Genomic DNA, 20,007 nt, shown 5'->3' on the forward strand with positions numbered 1-20,007 from the left:
TCACAAGGATGCACAGGGGCAACGTATGCTTTGGCAAAGTATATTTTTTGTTGCAGCTATAAAGATATTTACACTCGCATAAAACATAGTTGAGTAAAAGCATCTGTATTTTTGAACAAATCTTAACACTCTGCTCTGCCACAATTATTTGCAAGTAAAAAAAAAAGTCACATTTCTGATTCACCTGATGACACCTGCGAAGTATTCATCTATGTTTTTACTTTTGACATGACCTGAATTGGGTTGTATTTCTTACTCATTGAGTAGCATTCCAGATTAAATAAATGGGAACATTTGCACATCAGGAACACATTTTAACATAATGCACTTCATACCGCTTAATTTGACCTCCAACATGAACACTTGAGCATGTTTCATATTTTGTACAAGGCTGAGTATTAAAATAACTATGGTTAGGTAAGAATCAAGTAAAAAAGAAAAAAAAAAGTCCAAATTCATTTTTAATTTCTACTGGGTAACAAAATACCAAATTATAAAGAAAAAAAACCTTGGTAACTGCTTTATAGATAAGCGCTACTTTCTGACTATCATAGATTTAAAACCTATGAGGGCTCTGTATTTCAATATTTCATTTCGTAAGCTCTGCAATGTGGGTTGGTCATCAGGAAGTGCAAACATTTAAAGAATTGGATTTCCACATGCAGCATAGCATTTTGTGGCTTATCATTGTATAAAGTAGTACATGGGCTCATTTCTTCAGTATTCACAGTATTATTATACAGTACGTGTACAGTACACCTAAAAAGGCCTTAACAGGTAATGAAGAGAGTTGCTGTTTATTTCCATCCCATGTTTGTGACAGTGAGTCAACAAAGGCATTGCGGTGATCAAAGCCACATTTCCCGCAATGTGAGGTCTGATCAGACTCACTATTATACGCCGTCCCTTGGCTCTGCAATGGGTACTTGGGGTCCCTCCTCACAACAGTCTTCCTTCCCAACCCAGTGGATGCCATGTCCATTCTCCCTTTGCGGGAGGTGCGGCGAATGCTGGTGCTCCAGTGTGGAAAAGGTGGTGAAGTGGACTCGCTTCCTCTTGCTGGTTGGTGAGTGGAGGGACTCTGTGGGCAATGCTTTGCTCCTGAAGGCGCCCACACAGCTAATTGGAGAGTCTGTGACTGATGTTAGGCAACTAGGCCTTCTGGACAGTGGAGTAGTTTTCTCAGGCCCAATGTCTATCACAGTGGTCATAGTTTGCGAGTCTTGTTGAACAGGACTTCCCGGGACACTCATCACTAGTTCAGCGTCTGTACCAAGCCACACCCAGTCATGCCTGTGACCGGTGGGCTCCTGGCCATGTGACGGAGACTTCTTATGTCTGAACTTAACAACATATGATATACAATTTACAAGAAATACCACAATGGCCAAGCAAAAGACCCCCAAAAGAGCATACATGCCAATCTCTAAGTCTGAAAGGGGTCTGTTTGTCAACATATCTTCCTCACCACTGATCTCGATCTCCACTGACTCTTGTCCAGGCACAACAATTTTAGTGGGAAAATTATTGGAGTTGACCAGGTTACCAGGAGCTTTCACAGTACTTGTCAAACGAACACTGTCCACTATCATATTGTCAGAGCCATATGCTTTACTGCTGTCACCGGGGCCGCTCATCATACTGATATTGACCATGCTGGTGGGACTGCTTCCCGAAATGCTTGGTTTCCCCACTCCCCCGAGGCTGCCGCTGGTCATGAACGTCCCTTCTGTCGATTTGATCGTGGTCTTTGCCAAGGGCCTCTCATCTTTCGTCGATGTCGTGATGCGTGATGAAGGAACCTGTGGTCTCCTTTGCTTCCTGTCACTCTCCATCTCTTCCCCATCGTTTCTGAAGTCCCCGCCGTTATTCTTTTTTTCTGTGGTTTTGCTGACAGTGCTGGTGTCAGAACTTGGGCCATTGCCGTCTGGTCGTCGACTTTTCACCTGAAACTTGACCTTAAGACTGCCGTTGCCCACAGCTACAGTGCTTTTACGTTTGGACTTCTGGCAGGCCTCACAGATAGACATTTCCACCCGGACAAGAACTCCTTCGCCCTCTCCCTCTGCCACCACAGCTGGAGGGGTGCCACGCACTGACACCACGCCCCGATCCAGGGATGACACTGTCACACGGTAAAAGGCGGGATCATAAATGTCAAGCGGTGTCTGGCTGCCATCACTGAACTGGACCCATGCGCTGACCATGGCTTCCTAATGCGAGAGAAAACAAAAGAAATTGTCATTGTGTTTTGGAGCAACCATTCAATTATGGTGGAGTTAAGTCGACTGAGAATGTTACCTGTTTGGGCAACTTCAGAACTTCCTGTGTAGTTGTGGTTGCCAAAATTGCCCTGTTGCTTCCTGGGCTGAGCTGGAGGGACATTGAGAGACCTGCAACCATCTGGACCCCCAGTTCAGTAATGGTCACTTTTTCATCCGTGACTTTTACTGTTGTTTTTGCCAAGATTGTGTCAGAGAGTGGAGAAAACACCTGTCGCAAAACAAAACAGAGTCACCAAAAAAAAAAGTTTAATGACCAGTGTGTTTCATCAGACTCAAAATGTGGTGTGGTGTAAGTTCTATTCAAGGAATTTTATATTGTCATACCAAAACATGTTTACACATGATAAGGCATGAAATCTGATACCCACTTTAGCCCAGTTAAGTCCCAAGACTTGTGAAATATCAGTAAAATAATAAAGATAAAAAAAAAAAAGATACTTATCTAAATGCGTGTGTGCAAAGATGCAAATGTAGCAAGGATGTGGATGCAGTTGTATGTGGTACAGCCAGGATCGAGCTTTACAGTTTGTAAACTTTTAAACAGAATGAGGATTACGTCAGTTCAGGCAATATACAGTTGCTTACTTCATGTTTAGTCAGTGAGATGCCTTTGAAATGAATAGTATCCTCAACCATGAACGCAGGACTGTATTTTCACCGCCTCTTCTAGGAATGAGCAACTATTTGGTATGCATAATCCCAACTTTGTAATTGACTTTACATGGTCTTGTCTGCTCTCAGCGTCCCCTTTTAATACCATTTGCATAAGCCACTTTGACAGCTGTTCAGGCTGGGAATGCCGCCCTACTAGTGAGCTTACTTTTGCTTTCGCCATTATGTAAAATATATTGGTATAGGCCTACCCTAATTGACGGTTTTCTTTGTCCAGTTTAAAAAAGACGCCAGAATTCCTCTGTTTGAAAATGTTTCTCAATAGGCCCCACAGTGCTTCAAACCATGTTTTCTCTTGAATGTGCTTGGTCAGAAGTATTCAGGCCCTTAGCAGTGATCTTTATATGACATTTCAATTTTTCTTTTTCCATAAATTCGCAAACATTTCTACATTTGTTTTTGTCAAGATGGGGTGCTGAGTGTACATTAATGAGAAATCAAATTAACTTTTTTGATTTGGGCAAATGGCTGAAATGACACAAAGTGAAAAATTTCAAGGGGTCTGAATACTTTCCGTACCCACTGTAACTTTTTAACTTTGCGTCACAATGCTAAAGTCAGTTGGTAAGTCAGGGTAGCATTTCACCCTGCTTGGCCGTTGTCGCGCATTGCTACAATGTCCACCGGATTCAGCTGCTTTAGCCAGGGCTGGGAAGGTGCATGAGAAGGGTGCAGGACGAAAAATCCCACACACACCTGTTCCACGGACAGGCCGTGTGGGGGGCCATGTCCGCCCACCAAGATGCCATAAAATCGGCAAATAATATTCATAAAATGGAGTTCGAATGACATAGTACAATAACACAACGGTTCCACATGAATACAGTGAGTTGTGGCTTGATGATTTATCTTCAAAGAGCAAGTGAGCAAGACATCTTCACAAACTGTTTCACTTTGCCACATCCAATATGGCAGCGCCGTCGACTCAAATGGCGTCTATGTTTATGTACTGTCAATGTTGTCTAATACTTATCGGCGGTTGTTGCAAAAGGTGTCATTCAAGACTGGGATGGCAGTGCTGCGCGAATACAGTACAATAGCTATAGTAGGGTTGAACGATTTATCGTTTTGGGGTCAAAATCGCGATCTCAAACAACGCGATTTCAAGATCGTCAAACCTGCGTTTTTTCTAAAGGGCTGTTATCCCTCCGCTCACCAATCAGCGGCATGCTACTGTGGACGCGTCACACTACCAGCTTCAAAGTGGTTTAAAAAAAAATAAAAGCGCTGCGTCCACGTCCCACTCCCGTTGTCACCCATACTCCCGAAACTCATCTCTTTCGCAGCTGCTTGGCAGTGCTAGTGCTACCTTGCCTGCTCCGCAGCAGCGCGGACTTCATAAATATCTTATGCAAGTCCTTGCGCAGCAGCATCAAGGACCTGCTTGATGCTGATCCTTTCCTCCGTGGTTACAAATAAACTACACAACTAAAAAGTAGCGATTTTGCCGAGGACGCGCTAAGTATGCTAATTGCAGAGTCGGGAAAAACCCAAAATAAATGCTTAGGTGTACAGTAGACTTTTCAAAGTAGTCTGGTTAGAACTGAATTTGGGCGGGGATCCATCAGCTATGAACAGAAAATGTGTATTACAGTTAATATGTATCCAGACAGTGCTACATTAAGCAATTGAGCACATGCTCGAATACCAAAAGACGCTTACAGGTGACGTCAGCCATGACAAAGAGCTCGATGTAAAAATAATATTTTTTGTGTCAGCAATGGTATTTCTTTATATTTATATTTGTAAAATACGGTGTAGTTGTTTTAATTTGTTGAATAGTGTAGCATATTTACATGAAAATGCAAAATGTATATATTATGACACATAATTGCATATTTATACATGATGGAAAGTAGTACAGTAGGTCTTGCCTTGAACCATTTTAAAAACCTTGAAAAAGGACAGCCTCCTCACAAAACCTCTTTAGTGTATTTGCATTATTAAATTAATAGTTTTAATGTATTTGATGGTATGATGTCATTTTCTGTCACATTTGTAAATGTTAATGTATGTTGTGAATATTGCGCTGAAGCTTGATTTCAAGAAAATCACACATCGAATGGAAATCGCAGTATCTGTCAGAAAAATTTTAATCCAATTTTTTTCCTAAAATCGTTCAGCCATAAGCTATCGGATGATCACAAATATGGAGCAAAATACCTGTCGGTACGGCCTGTAGGGTCTTCATGATACAACAGTTTAAGGCTGAGGTCTGGGGCTGGGTCTGATCCCACCAAACGCATCCGCTTTTTGAAACTAAAAATAACTCTCCATAATTCGAAATCCATCCAGTACCTCATGATTTTAATCTGCATGTTTTTATTAAAGAAAGTCACTTAAAAAGAAGTAAAATCAACCAATAAGAATCAAGGTTTATTTGAATAAATGAATCCCTTGCCTTGCTGCATTACCCCGACAACAATATTGAAATGTAGTTTACACTGGTTTCGCTGGCCTAACAGACAAGTCAACCACAATGCTCACGCAGTGCTCATGTGTTCTATTTTCCCTTACCAGGAATTCACATTTTTTTGGTTTGATGCTCAAGCATAGTTACCTGGATGGCAGTGGTCCCAATGTCTCGGCCTGATAGCACCCTCCCCGCCTGCAGCCTTGCCACACGAGGATCTTCCACCTTCATAAAGTATCTAACAAGTCTTGTTACATCCACCTGCCAGTCAGAGCCTAGGAAATAGGCCTTCGAGTCCCGAGGGTCCCCCTGCTCGGCCACAAAGTGGGTTAGCACACGCACCAGGGCGTGCTGAAACTGCAATGTGCAGCCCCTTCCCTTCTTTTCATCAACTTGACTGTTCCAGCCAGATCTGAGACAGAGAAACACACCATCTATGAGATAATTGACTCATAAGTTCTCATCAGTCAACCTCACTGTTCTTTGCTGGGTCAGAGGGCAAGCAAAAGCAAAGCATATCACAATGATTATTTACATCGGGGAAAGGAATGGTTGGAGGGCAAATCGAAAAACAAATGTGCAACCCACCTCTTGGAAGATAGTATCGGGACCCTCCAGCTTTTGATTTGGCTCAGCTCTGTGTCTGACACCTCTATTTGCAGGGGGAGTCGGGGCATCCAAACATTCAGCTCAAGTTGAGCACTGAGGTAGCTGTAGGTAAAGTTTACTACCATCTTGACTTTGCCTTTTGTTTCCTTGCCATTTACAAAAACATAGTCACACCTGTCAGAGACCTGGAGAGGAAGAGAAATTGGGATGCGTTGTCATTTTCGTGTCCTAGATTATATCAACAAGTTCGCCCAGGTACATTTTTGTGAACTAACTGCATCCACAGTCAATTAGGCTGTCAATGAGGGTTATGTTAGTCATGAGACGAAATAGTCTCATAAATGTCAATATTTGAACAAATGGTCGATGCTCCCCACACCAAATGTCCTCGTAGTAGTTTCACACTGCATGTGTTACGGTAGCGATGTCAGTTAGCTGCAATAAACTACTGTGATGATCACTGCTCCAAAGATTTAGGAATATGCGGCATTGCAATTTGATGTTAATCAAAATATCATGTGATAAAGCGCTCAACATCAGTCCTTCACAGCCAAGTGCATTCATTACACAAACATTTCAAAAGTGACCTTGGAGAGTTTAAGCTACTACAGAAAGATCACATGGACAATCTAAGACATGAATCAGCTTTCCGCTGGTCCTCTCAACAGCCACCGCTCACAACAAACAGGATAATTATAACGCCGCATTTAAATTCAGTCACCAGCCTCTGGAAATGCACACAGGAGTGGAAAAAATAATGTGACTTTGACTGATCGCCTAAGGACGAATACAAATAGCAAATCTCGCTCTTATTTGCACGAATCCGGCACTTGGCGACACGATGTGCTGCCATGTGCACATGTTATTTTTGAGAGGATCATCAGTGCATTTCAGAATCATCCTGCGCCCGTGTCCACAGCTAAAGCTTTTAAATGACCACGTCACCCTGCCATGGCCTAACTTCCTGACAAATAATCTCATGCATGAATTCCATCCAAACAGTGCATTTACCGTGTGGCAGTGATGGAGAATTCCTAATGCACGCATGGATCAATAGACAAGAACTGAATTGTTTTCAAGTGTTTCAAGCTGTATGGAGTCTTCATATTTGAATTAATTGTGAGTGCAGTTCATCCATATTCGAGACACTGTGTTAATTTCTTCTTTTCAATGAGAACATCATCCAAAGCGTCACGCTTAAACTGAACTTCGAGCCATGTCCAAATAACACTTCAAAACATCATTTGAAATGGGATATATTTCAATGTGGCAGCCGCCCACTCTTCTTAGTCACAATCTCATTCTGTCAACAATAATAGCACCCAATGGGTTTTTCTGTCATAAATTGAAATTTGTTTTTACATTGTATTTTATTTTAACTAACACTGTAAAGTATCATAATGTGTGTTCAATGTTGCCCACTCGGCATTCACTGCAGCCTGATCATCCTGGAAGGGGGATTCCCCCATCTGTGGTCCCTTCTCAAGGTTTCTCATGTTTCCCCAGATGTTTTTTTTTTTTTTTAGTTTTTGAGTTTTTCCTTGCCCTCCTGGGGGTTAAGATCAGTCGTTTATATGCTGTCAGCTATGGGCATGTGAAGCCCTTTGAGACTTTCCTGTGATTAAGGGCTATAGACATAAATTTGACTTGACATATTTTCAGGAATCCCGGCTCCGGCCACCCTGTGTGGAGTTTGCATGTCCTCCCCGTGCCTGCATGGGTTTTCTTCGGGTACTTCGGTTTCCTCCCACATTCCAAAAACATGCTTGGTAGGTTGATTGGACTCTCTAAATTGCCCCTAGGTGTGATTGTGAGTGTGGATGTTTGTCTCTGTGTACCCTGTGATTGGCTGGCAACCAATTCAGGGTGTCCCCCTCCTACTGCCCAAAGACAGCTGGGATAGGCTCCGGCACGCCCCGCGACCCTTCTGAGGATAAGCGGTATTGATAACGGATGGATGGATGGGTATTTTCACGAGGCAGTACAGACAGACTGAAAGGCATGCTTTCAATGATAATTATAACTCTAGTTTTTACTGAAAAGAGACAAAGGTTACATTTGAAACCTTTAAAATGATGTTCTATTATTCTGCTGTCTGTAGCAATTGGGCAAATTCACCTCAACCCTGATAAATTGATGAGTCACACCATAAAGATCTTGACTAGTCACAAGTCAAGAAGATTTTACTGAAGTGTAACACATGATTTAGTTGCCAGTTGATATTTTCATTGTTGTATATTAATTTGGGGATTGCATATATTGATTTGTATTTATCATTTTTTAACATGCTGCAATAATGTGTTGTGAGTATATATTTATTTTTATCCTGCTTAAATACCTGTTCCTTTTTGAGTTGTTTTGTTACGGCGTATTTCATGAGCAGAGAAGAAAAGAGAGCTGAATTAGAGCGAGGCCATTCATGTCTGAATAAAAGACACAACGAAATATTGTCCTGCCATGTCGGTTCTCTTTAGCAAGGAAGACGCCAGAAGAAATGCATATACCGATGTAGGGGTGACAGATCAGGTTATATAAGAGCTACAAAGCAACTAAATAATCCACAGGTACACAGATATTGTCAAAAGAAAAAGTGTGTGTTTTATATTACGCAATAATGCAACACTGACAGAAACAGCGGAACTAAACACAGCCAGTGGGGGAACATTATGGTGGTTGTTGCGGGACGCTATCGCGAAGCTAGCGTCATGTAACAATGATAATATCTGCAGTAGGGAAATATTTTAATGTGGAAAGCGGAAACAGTGCAAACGCCACTGAATAACAATTATTACAATTCCTCATGGCTCTGGTAACAACCAATCACGAATCACCTGTTTTCTGAAGCTGAGCCGTGATTGGTTGTTATCTGCCCTGAGCAACTGTGATGTCATTTTAGGTCAACAGCAAGTGACACCCCACCGAGATGGATAAAAACAGGCGGATTTTGCTGCGTAGTTCGTATTCCACAAACCCAATATTAATCAGAATGTCAAGTTTAGACAAGCTACATAGAACATATTATTGTAAAGAAGCTGTTGGGGTTGACTTCCACTTGAATACACTGCCGAGGTATCGGAACAATACTCTGTATATCAGCAGATCCTCAAAATCAGGTGACTCGTACTCAGGTGCAAAAAATTGTGATTGGGACATCCCTAAACACAACACTCTTAAGACTTGACGGACACAAAATGCCTATTTCTCTCAAATACAGTGTTTACAAATAAATCTAAGCCCTTCTCTTGTGCTGAGATAATCCATCCACTTTGCATATATCATATCAAGATGTGCATATCAAAATGTGATTAGACGGCATGATTATTGCACAGGATGGGCCAATCTGTTTCATCACACAGACCAATGCCACAAGTTTAGAGGGAGTGTGCAACTGGCATGCTGCCGTAGGAATGTTCACCAGAGGTGTTGCCCCCAAACGGAATGTTCATTTATTTTTGCCATAAGCCGTCTCATAATGTAGTCCGGCACTTAACCGTTTTGCTCATCTGCATGCTTATCATCCTTATCGGGGTCTCGAAACTGCAGCTTGTTGTCATAACCAACTTGAGTGGGCACACACTCAGATACTAACTTTGGATAAGTGCTCCCTTCATGGATGAATCCCCGTTTTCACTGTACTGGGTAGATGGCAGACAGCCTGTATGGCGTCGCGTTCACTGACGTCAATATTTGGATGTGGCCGCCCGTGGTATTGGAGGGGTTACGGTAAGGGAAGGCGTATGTTATGCACGACGAACACAGGTGCATTTCAATGATGGCATTTAAATGCAGAGATACTGTGATGAGATCTTGAGGCTCATTGATGTGCCATTCTTCAACAACCATCACGCCCCCATGTCGCAAGGATCTGTACACAAATCCTCGAAGATGAAAAAGCTAATCTCAGTTTCTGCATGGCCAGTGTACTCAATTGACATGTCTCCCGTTGAGCATGTTCCACATGCCAAAGTCAACAACCTGAACTCTTTGTAGCTGACGCGTTGCCTTGTGTTAGGCAAAAAGTAGTAGTCATATGATGTAACCCGCCTGACCCCTCCCCCTCCCCCCACACCAGCAGAATACAACTACACGTTTTAGTGTGGCCTTTTATTGTGGTTAGTGAGGTATATTTTAAGACAGACTAATACAGTTAGTGTTCGATTGCTCTTATCTTAAAATGCAGTGTCCGCGGCTGTTGCTGACTAAGGGGGAGAACAGGAGGCCCACAAGGGCGGGTGAATATTTATATAAGCATTGTAAACTTTCCTTGGTCTTATTTGATTCTTCCCAAGGTGATAAACCCCAAGGGGGGCAAGCTTGGGCAGACTTTGTGACACCAACAGGACATGGGGGGTAGTTTATTTCCCCTGGAGACTTTGAGGGGAGACAACAAAGGAATTTGCCATTTGGAGGTAACCAATGTATATGTAATAACTTAGTTTGAATATTCATCCCGCTCCCTACAAGAAGGGAGACGCAAGAAGGGGCACGAGCGCGTGCGGCAACTTCTTTGACATCAGCTGTATTGGGCTTAATAAAATCTTTTTCCAATCAACTGATTGTTGGAGAAGTCTTTTCCTCATCAACTCAGCCTGGCTTTGTGTCCTCTCCGGAGGGACGCATCGACGGACCTGCTCTTCAAAAATAAAATACACGACAGTAGCATGCGGCACAACTGTTCGATAATCATTCTGTCCAATCAGCATCTTGATATATCACACCTGTGAGGTGGTTGGATTATCTCGGCAAAGGAGAAGTGCTCACTAACACAGAGAGAGACAGACATGTGGTCAATAATTGAGAGAAATTGGCCTTCTGTGTAAATACAGTAGAGAAAGACTTAGATCTTTGAGTTCAGCCCATGAAAACCTGGGAGCAATCACAAAAGTGTTGCATGTATAATATTGTATAATAATATATCTTTTGTGTGTACGATATATTTAATTCTGTTGAGGGAGACAGTCAACATTTGCCTAAGGTCTGTAACGCATTTTTATCATCAAAAATGTACAGTATGTATGCCTTAGGCTGGAGTCTATTGTACTTCTTTAATGTAATTTTTTGACATTCTGTGACCCCGCAGTCATGGGCCCTGACTTTCAATTCCATCAGTCAAAAAAGCTGGCTTTTGGCAGTCAGCCATGCCCAGGTTTCACAGGATAAGAGGGAAAAGTCACAGGATGAGTGCAGTGTGGCAGACTGCAAGGTAATTTGTGCTGAGCGATTTAGCTCAGCGCCTGTTCATTGTGGACGAGATTGATGGGTGAGGCTGTTGAAGCCCAACTAACAGTTTGTTTTACTGAGTGGAAAAGAGATGGAGAGAAGAAGGTGACTTTGGTAGAACATATTTGTCTACTGTTGTCCTTGCTGTCACACACATGGCCCACCACTCCCGTGAGTTTTGTGTCAGCGAAGAAATACATTAAACCATAGCTCTGATTAACACCAAATAGTTTTTATATTTCAAGTGATATTCCATGCGTGTGAGTGACACATACCTTGAGAACGTCTTCATCAGTAGAGCTGCATTCTGTATATTCAGAAACATCGGTGAGCAGGCCATCCTCCTCCACAGCGACCGTTCTTACAGGCATCACCAACTTTTTTCCGGTCAGGATTGCAGTGTTCAGGATCTCAGTGTCCTGCAGTTGAAACAATACAATAGGTCTGATTTTAGTTGAGAAAAAAAGGGAACACTGTCTGGTACAATAAAGCTGAGGTTTGTCATGTTCAGCCTGCATTGTCATTGTCCACCCATCCATTATCGATACCGCTTATCCTCACAAGGGTCGCGGGCGTGCTGGAGCCTATCCCAGCTGGCTTCGGGCAGTAGGCGGGGACACCCTTAAGCGGTTGCCAGCCAATCGCAGGGCACACAGAGACAAACATCCGCACTCGCAATCACACCTAGGGGCAATTCAGTGTCCAATCAACCTACCAAGCATGTTTTTGGAATGTGGGAGGAAACAGGAGTACCCGGAGAAAACCCATGCAGGCACGGGGAGAACATGCAAACTCCACACAGGGAGGCCGGAGCCGGGATTCCTGAAAATATGTCAAGTCAAATTTATGTCTATAGCCCTTAATCACAGGAAAGTCTCAAAGGGCTTCACATGCCCATAGCTGACCTCTGTACTGTGAGGCGGGCGTGCCAACCAGTCGACCACCGTGCCGCCGCATTGTCATTGTATTGTGAATTAAAAAATAGATGTACAGTACACCCTCCAAAGTCAAATGCTAAATTTGACTAATTTAATGTAAAGGATGGTGCAAAAGCTGTTAAAAAAATGAGCAATGTCATCTCGTGTTTCCAGAATATGGGGGAGGATCTTAGCGTACCACTTTATGATTGAGAGAAACAGTTAAAGAAAATATCAAATGATCAACATGTGTTTTGCTTTTTCTTTGACTTTTTTTCTGACCCGCACTCCAAAAGAGTAAGTCTAAATGAGGTGTGTTAAGAAGAAGAAAAACAGTAAGAATATAAACCAGAAATTACATAATGTAAGCAAACTGATGTTCAGAGCAGAATGACTCCAGTTCTGCTTTGTTAGGTATACATCGCCTTCCAAATTATGATGCAAATTATGTTTTTCACACGGTGGTTGACTGGTTAGCATGCCGCCTCACAGTTCAGAGGCCATGGGTTTGAATATGGCCCCGGCCTTCTTGTGTGGAGTTTACATTTTCTGCCCGTTCCTGCGTGGGTTTTCTCTGGGTACTCCGGTTTCCTCCCACATTCCAAAAACATGCACGGTAGGTTAATTGATTGCGCTAAATTGCCCCTAGGTATTGTTAGTATGTGAGTTTGTTTCTCTCTGTGTGCCCTGCGATTGGCTGGCAACCAGTTCAGGGTGTAACCCGCCTACTGCCCGAAATAGCTGGGAAAGGCTCCAGCACACCCATGACCCTTGTGAGGATAAGCAGCTTGGATAATGGATGGACGTTTTTCTCAGACTTTTATGGTCTGTGCAAATGACACTCAGCATAATTTTCAAGTCATAAACAGTTCAAGAATTATTTTAATGTTTGACAAAAGAACTCCCAATGATAACTGTCCAAAAAAAACAACTGTTTGTTAAAACTGTTCCAAATTTGTATGCACAGCAGGGTTTCAAGACATGTTATGGGTTATAAAGAACTGAAAATAGTCATTTGTTTTATTTTTGAGCCGGAGTTCAAAACATGACTCTGCTACCTCCCTTGCTGATGTTACAGCCTTGTAAGGTTGCAAGGCACTCATCAGTGAACAATCTCATGCTGCAAGGAATACCTCTGCATCATTAGCTGCTGTGGGCATAAAAGGGGAGAATTTTAAGTCAGTTTAAGTTTTGACTGAAATAACTTTGAATTTCAGCAAATACAACCTCCTAATGCTGCAAATTCAACAAAGTACTATTTTCAGTTCTTCACACCATATGTCTTAATCACTGCTGTGGATATTAATTTGGAACAGTGCATTCTAATAAAAACTATCATTTTATTTTCTGGAAAAAAAACAACTAATGCCGGTATCATTGGGAGGTTTAAGTGTTGACGATGCAATGTTGTTGGCTCGACAAGCATGCTGTTTTTTGGGTTTTCCTGAAAAGTCATGGTTTTGGAAATGCGGTGATTCCGTCCAGAAGCAATATTGACATCATATTGGGAGATGTTATGATAGGCTGTGATGTAATAACAACCCATTCTATATTGTCCAATTCATGTTTGTCTTTCAAGCAATATTGACATCATATTGGGAGATGTTATGATAGGCTGTGATGTAATAACAACCCATACTATATTGTCCAATTCATGTTTGTCTTTCAAGCAATATTGACATCATATTGGGAGATGTTATGATAGGCTGTGATGTAATAACAACCCATTCTATATTGTCCAATTCATGTTTGTCTTTCAAGCAATATTGACATCATATTGGGAGATGTTATGATAGGCTGTGATGTAATAACAACCCATTCTATATTGTCCAATTCATGTTTGTCTTTCACACTTCCACTTGGCAATAGTATCTTTCAGCACATTCAATCATAGCAGTAATAGGGATAGGGAATATGAATATTTGGAGTTAAAGGGCACATTCGTTTGGCGGTAATACATCTTGTTATTATCTCACTGAATTAATGCCTGACACACATGCTTGTGTGCAGTCATGAATAATCAAATTGAAGCAGATGGATGTGTGTCTTTCCTGTGTAAAATCATGCTGTCTAAATGGAGTTGAAATAATTGTTTGGCGTGTGTGTGTGTGTGTAAGTGCGCACGTGCATGACAGTTTGAGAGTAGTGGAGCGTAGCTGGATCGGTCGGGTTCTATGAATGATCAGTGAAATTCCCCCAAAGGACGGAATAAAGCAGATGGATGCTTGTCTCTCAACTGTAAAACTGGTCTAAATGAGGCAGAAGTAACTTGTCTTTTTTTTTTTCTTTGACATTGCAATATAGTTCAAAAGCAGATGTAGAGCCTGTAACTGTGTGGCATTTGGCATTGTCAAGGATATTGAAGTACTGAAAGCAAATCACATGTTTGGTCCACCGCCTGAGGTCAAATTCTAATCCTTAATGGATAATATGGACTATGTCAAATTCACAAATAGGGATAACATCCTCATAACTTCAGGTCCCTCAGCACTATTACAGTAAAATGAAGCAGACGGCAATGTGAACGTGACCCACTATGGTCACTGGCCCAAATGACAAATAGAGCAGGTTCAATGCCACTGTCACTCAAAGTTGTGAAAATGCCATGTTATTCATTCAAAATTTTGAGATTTTATGGATTATTTATAAAGGTAGCACGATTGAAGCCGAGCACTAAAATAGAAGCACATGAAGCATCTACTGCACGGAGCGGATGACCACATTACTGCATGTCTGAACACAAGAAAGACATCAGCTAGCTGTCAGTCAACAACACAAGGTCATTCTTTGCTTAAAATAGAACCCATTTGCTGAACAGTCCAAAGCATAGTCAGTCAGACAGGATTGGATCAGAGCAAAGTGCATTTTATATTTTCATGTGCTGACACTCAAAGGATGCAATCCAAGCTTTGGAATTATTGCAAACGTTATCGCCAGTAATATCAACACCGGTTCATAATGTGACATGCAAGCTGATGCCGACTCACCATTATAAGAGGGGCCAGGCCAACAAAGTCTCTCTGAGTGGTGTAGATCCTCATTGCTCCTTCAGTCTTGGCTGTATTTTTGGATGGGAGCTCCAGCTTCCATATGATCACTTGACTGTTGACAGGGCTGTTCAGATCATCAACCTCAAAATCCATCTGAAGTACCTCCAGCAGACTGCCTTCAAGTCTGAGAGGGGAAGCACGGGTCTGGTTAGGTTAGCATATATTTTGACTGTAACTCAACAGAGCTCAGACCTCCACCCAAAAAAAACAAAAAAATCATATTTGTGCTGGTCCATCTGCTCATTACTTAGCAGGCTATTTGTAGTTAATGGAAGTTCCATTATGATTTTTGCAGGTGGGTGATTCCATTGATGCCAGAGTTATGTGAACTGGTCAAAATGAATTCCTGTATCCACACCTTAATACAACTCCTTACCAAAATGCAATGTGTCTTTCCTACCTTTATTGTTTTACTATGCCTATGGCAAAACATTTAAGTAATTTAAGCAACACGGCAAGTGGTTTTACACAGGACTTTCTTTTGGCGATTCACTTTGTTTCCTTAGTTGCGACTGTGTAGCAACAGAAAAGTGCCCACATCTATTTTGGATCCATTTATATTGTTTGACCACTGACGTGTTAGCAGAAATTCCTATAGGCGCATTCGAGTATAAGAGTATATTCTGCATGTTTAGCCTTTGGCTTTTTGCTCTGTCTGGATATGGATCTATGTTTTTTTTAGGTCGCTAACAGTCAAAGTAAAATGTACTGTATGTAATATTATTCATTGCCAAGTGGTTTTAGGTCATGATAAATGTATGTTTTTAATGTTCATAATAAATCACTGCCAGTTCTGTTCTTCATAAAGAATATAATGAATGTGTGAACAGTTCATAATGAAGGCTACTCTATCAATACCAGGTCCTGAGGAGGAAGCACATTCCTAATTTGGGTCTTAATTTTTTTTTTTTTTTTTAGCTTAAGTATGGTGGAATCTTGCAATATACAATCAATTACACCACTTTCAATGCATTTAAAATAACTCAATATAGTGAGCTATGTGACTAAAAGAATAAGCTTTAACAAAGAGCAAGAAACATGATAACTGAATACAGTAACATTAGAGCTCGGAAATCCACGTTCACTATACGTTTACCATTTCACCAATTCCAAATCAAATCGAATGGTTAATAATTTTACTTGTACAGGTTACGTCATCGTCCCTACGTCCTTCTACATAAAATAATCGTCCTCCGACCCCGTTCGTCCTTGTCTTTTTAAAGTCCTTCCGCCCTTACATTTCACCAGTCGCCCCCCCGACCCCCCCAAAAAAACGTCTGTGCATGACGCAGCGGGAGCAATGTGAGTTGATTGAATTGTTTACAACTGTAACTGTTAAGTGTCAAACAAGATTGCATTTTCCTGCCAACACGACCACCATTGGTCAAGACTCCAATTTGATCCTAATTATAAATAGAGTGCACTTATACAGCGCTTTATCTACACCACAGGTGTCAAACTCCGGCCCGCGACATCATTTTGTGGCCCGTTAAGGCAAATCTTGTGTGTTGACTTGACATGTTTCTTTCAAATTGAAGTTAACACTGCATTTGAGATATTGAACGCATTTGTTACCAATCCCTCCTTCAAAATATCTTGAAAATAGCTGAACAAACTATTCACTGGCTTCTGATTTCAGAACTAGTTATCCATCAATTTGTTTTGTATATGTGATAACATAAAGCGATCATACATTTCTATGGGTTACAGTGGCAACGACCCTCCGAGGGACACCATGAGTATGATGTGGCCCGCGACAAAAACGAGTTTGACAGCCCTGATCTACACCACATGTTGGCCAAAGCACTTTACCAAGCCTCATATTCAGTTTTCTTTTCAAATCGGCGAGTACACTGGCACGCTAACACAGCTGCGTCAACCTGCAGGAAGGTTTTCCATTTTCGTTGAAAATAACTTAACCTCCAGAATCCCTTGCCGTACACTTGCCAACGGCAGAACCAAATGTGTTTTTTGCTTTTGGTAAAGTTTTGAATCCATTCTTGTTCTGCCTTACCCACTAGCTAGCACTAAGCTAACCTGGGAATGTTCGTCTCTGCGGTCCAAGTTTGCAAACTCCCTTTGTGCTACGACACGTCAGAGGCCAACAGCAAAGTAAACGGCCTAAATGGGCTTTATTGACTGACGCAATTTAAGGCTCATTAGGATCCTCCAAAGGTAAAGACTTTGGCGATACAAGTTATTGGTGATCCATATAAACTGCAAAATGATGCTATTCTGTTGGCCCTTTGGATAGATTTTGTTACAGAGGAATATATGAGGACAGTAGCAAAGCATACTCTATGCCTTTGTGACCTTTGTATAATGGCTTCTCGTGGATGTCATCCTGAATGGTTACTTGCTATGGATTCAATTTTCTCGTGTGGCAAACTTCCCTATTGTCTGAGGCATTTCTGGACAAACAATGAAGATGAAAAATGTACTTATAATGGTTGATGAAAACATTGGCTGCATGCACAGAGCAAAGTCTCATGCAAATGTGGTCCAAGGTTGTTTGTGGGATGGGGGGTGATCACAGTAATTACTATTGAAAAATAAATATTGTGAGGCAGGGGGACACTTGACAAAAATGTTTTTTTAATTTCATGAATGCACATTAACCCCAACCCTGTAACTTTTCTTTCAAATTCTTAATAATCACAGGCAGACCCACAGCACTGTTGTTTTCACCAAATGAACTCTTGATGGGCTGGCCACCGGCCTACTTTAGAATAACAACATTATGATAAACACCAGTGATCATTTGTTAATCCTCCATTAGTTGCAAACTCAACAACAACAACTGCAAAGCTTTGGATCCCCATTTCTTCTCACTCTATGATCCATTGTATCTGCCTCTCGTAAAGGAAAAACATGCAGGGTCTTACTATAATTGAATAATGTCAACATATTGAACCAAGACCTGGTATTAAAAGATAATGTTGATACTACTGAAGTATCAAAACAAGAAAAGCTATTGACTTGACATAAGCATGCATCCATCCCCTTAAGTATGCATTAACACAGATGTGTATAACATGGGCTTGAGGCTGCTTTATTCACATTCTTTGAAGCTTGTAGCGGAGCGCAAAGCAGCCACAGCATCTTGTTTATGGTCGGTGAGTAGCTGTCCTTAACAATAAGATCAAACTACTGATGTGTGGGATGAATAAGCTTTAAATGCAAGCATACAGCAAATGCATTGAGAGACATAAACTCAAGGGAATTCCATCTGTGGTGTTAGTGACTGTGGATGAACTCTGCAGGGGATCTGTTGGTTTTATGACGGGATTAGTCACCATGAAATATATGTTAACCCATAAAGAAGTTGTGGTAAACAATGTCTTTATCCATGCCTAATGGAGAAAAAAACAGCGTAACGTAACGAGGTCAAATTGGCAGATAATATCTGTGAAAGCTTGCGGTTGCCTTGACCTGAAAAATGAGAGTTTGACAAACATGCATGAAAAAAAAAACTGCTCTAGCTGTCCATTTTCATAATCCTTTCAAGGTGTTGAATATTGCAATTTCTTATTCTTTTGGCTTCCTGCGCAACTTGTCTTTCCCCTTTGTGCCAATCCTTCATGCACAGATTAGACCTTCACTTTTGAAAGTATTTCTCAGAGACAGAATTAATCTTGCAGTTTCAGTTGAACCTCAGCAGATTTCTCTTGGGGGAATACTTGTAAGCTTGAATGAGCTCGCATGAATAAAAAATGTGAATACTGTACATACAGGGCAACGCCAGTAAGATCAACATGATTCACATTCAGGAGCATTTGGTGTGGAACAATTAGTTCATATTGTTCCGGATTTTTACCAAGACTGCCTCAAGGTTTGGCCACATATGAAAAAACAACAAATGTACATTTGAATAAACTTTCTGTTCAGGTAGCTAGAGCTGCACTCAACTGCTGTCTGCTTAAGTCAGAAAATGTGTGAATTGTGGGGGGCACACCTGGCCCATATACACTCACTGCGTGGCCAACGGCTGCAGATGCGTCCCTACTACAAGACGACAACGGCGGAATGTCGGCATATCATATTAATTAGTGGGAAAAATGAGATCAGCTCCAGTTTCTTCACCTGTGAGTTGCATTTCCACATGCTGGTGGGTTTGGAGTTGAAGCGCACAAACAATACAGTCATAATAATGGGCAGCGAGTTCGATTTTTTTGTTTTTGATCTTGCGTGTGCCACAAACATTGAGTTGCTTGGCAACCTGTTCAGCTTTCACTAGCTGTGCACCTTCTCCTAATCATTCAGTCATGAGCACAGTATTCTGTTTGCATTGCTTGCATTGGATTTATTAAAAAGTGAATGATAAACCACACGCTAGATGAGCCGCAGGCACGTCATTGGCGAGGATCAGTATAACTTCTGAATCCGCAAGTTAATTTCACATTTAAAGTGTGACACGTTTTCCAAATGGATCTCTATGGAATTCAGGAAAATTCCACGATCCAGAAATTAGGGCCATCCTCAGACTTCAGTGAATCATGCCTCTTCGTGCTTGTGCACAAATTTCCAGGTTAGGCATGGTGGGTATGTCTGAAGCCTAGATGGGAGAATCGCCGTACCTTGAAAAGCGCAAGAAAGGCGCTAAAGAAATTGAGCGCAAATGGGAGAATATGCCCCTGCGTGATGTTAAAATGCAAGTTAAGTACCGCTTGTAAGCTGTTCAAACAACCTCACGTACGTATCATTATTGCTCTTCATAGTAGACGGACTATACAAAAGCATTGGGGATTCGGAACAGTACTTGATTTCCCCTGAAATAGCACATAGGCATTTTGTGTTTTTGTAACTTTGAGGAGAGTTTCGAGAAGGCCGGGTGTTGTTGT

General features: G+C 41.6%; 1 protein-coding gene across 3 annotated transcripts in view; it reads right to left on the reverse strand.

Moving 5' to 3' along the window:
- Positions 1 to 24: 24 nt before the first annotated feature.
- The window catches only part of LOC147147696 (transmembrane protein 132D), a 39,315-nt gene continuing 19,332 nt past the window's right edge, over positions 25 to 20,007 (reverse strand). For all 3 annotated transcript variants that reach the window (XM_086029768.1, XM_086029769.1, XM_086029771.1), the window contains exons 5-10: positions 15,104 to 15,290; positions 11,475 to 11,618; positions 5,959 to 6,164; positions 5,518 to 5,782; positions 2,302 to 2,493; positions 25 to 2,213 (exon numbers count right to left, since the gene is read on the reverse strand). In XM_086029768.1, coding sequence (XP_085885894.1) covers positions 894 to 2,213; positions 2,302 to 2,493; positions 5,518 to 5,782; positions 5,959 to 6,164; positions 11,475 to 11,618; positions 15,104 to 15,290 — 2,314 coding nt within the window. In that variant the 3' untranslated portion in view covers positions 25 to 893. The remainder of the gene's footprint in view (positions 2,214 to 2,301; positions 2,494 to 5,517; positions 5,783 to 5,958; positions 6,165 to 11,474; positions 11,619 to 15,103; positions 15,291 to 20,007) is intronic.

Source organism: Filicampus tigris, chromosome 5, assembly GCF_054856515.1.
Source record: "Filicampus tigris isolate MCC_2025a chromosome 5, RoL_Ftig_1.0, whole genome shotgun sequence".
Classification (NCBI taxonomy): domain Eukaryota; kingdom Metazoa; phylum Chordata; class Actinopteri; order Syngnathiformes; family Syngnathidae; genus Filicampus; species Filicampus tigris.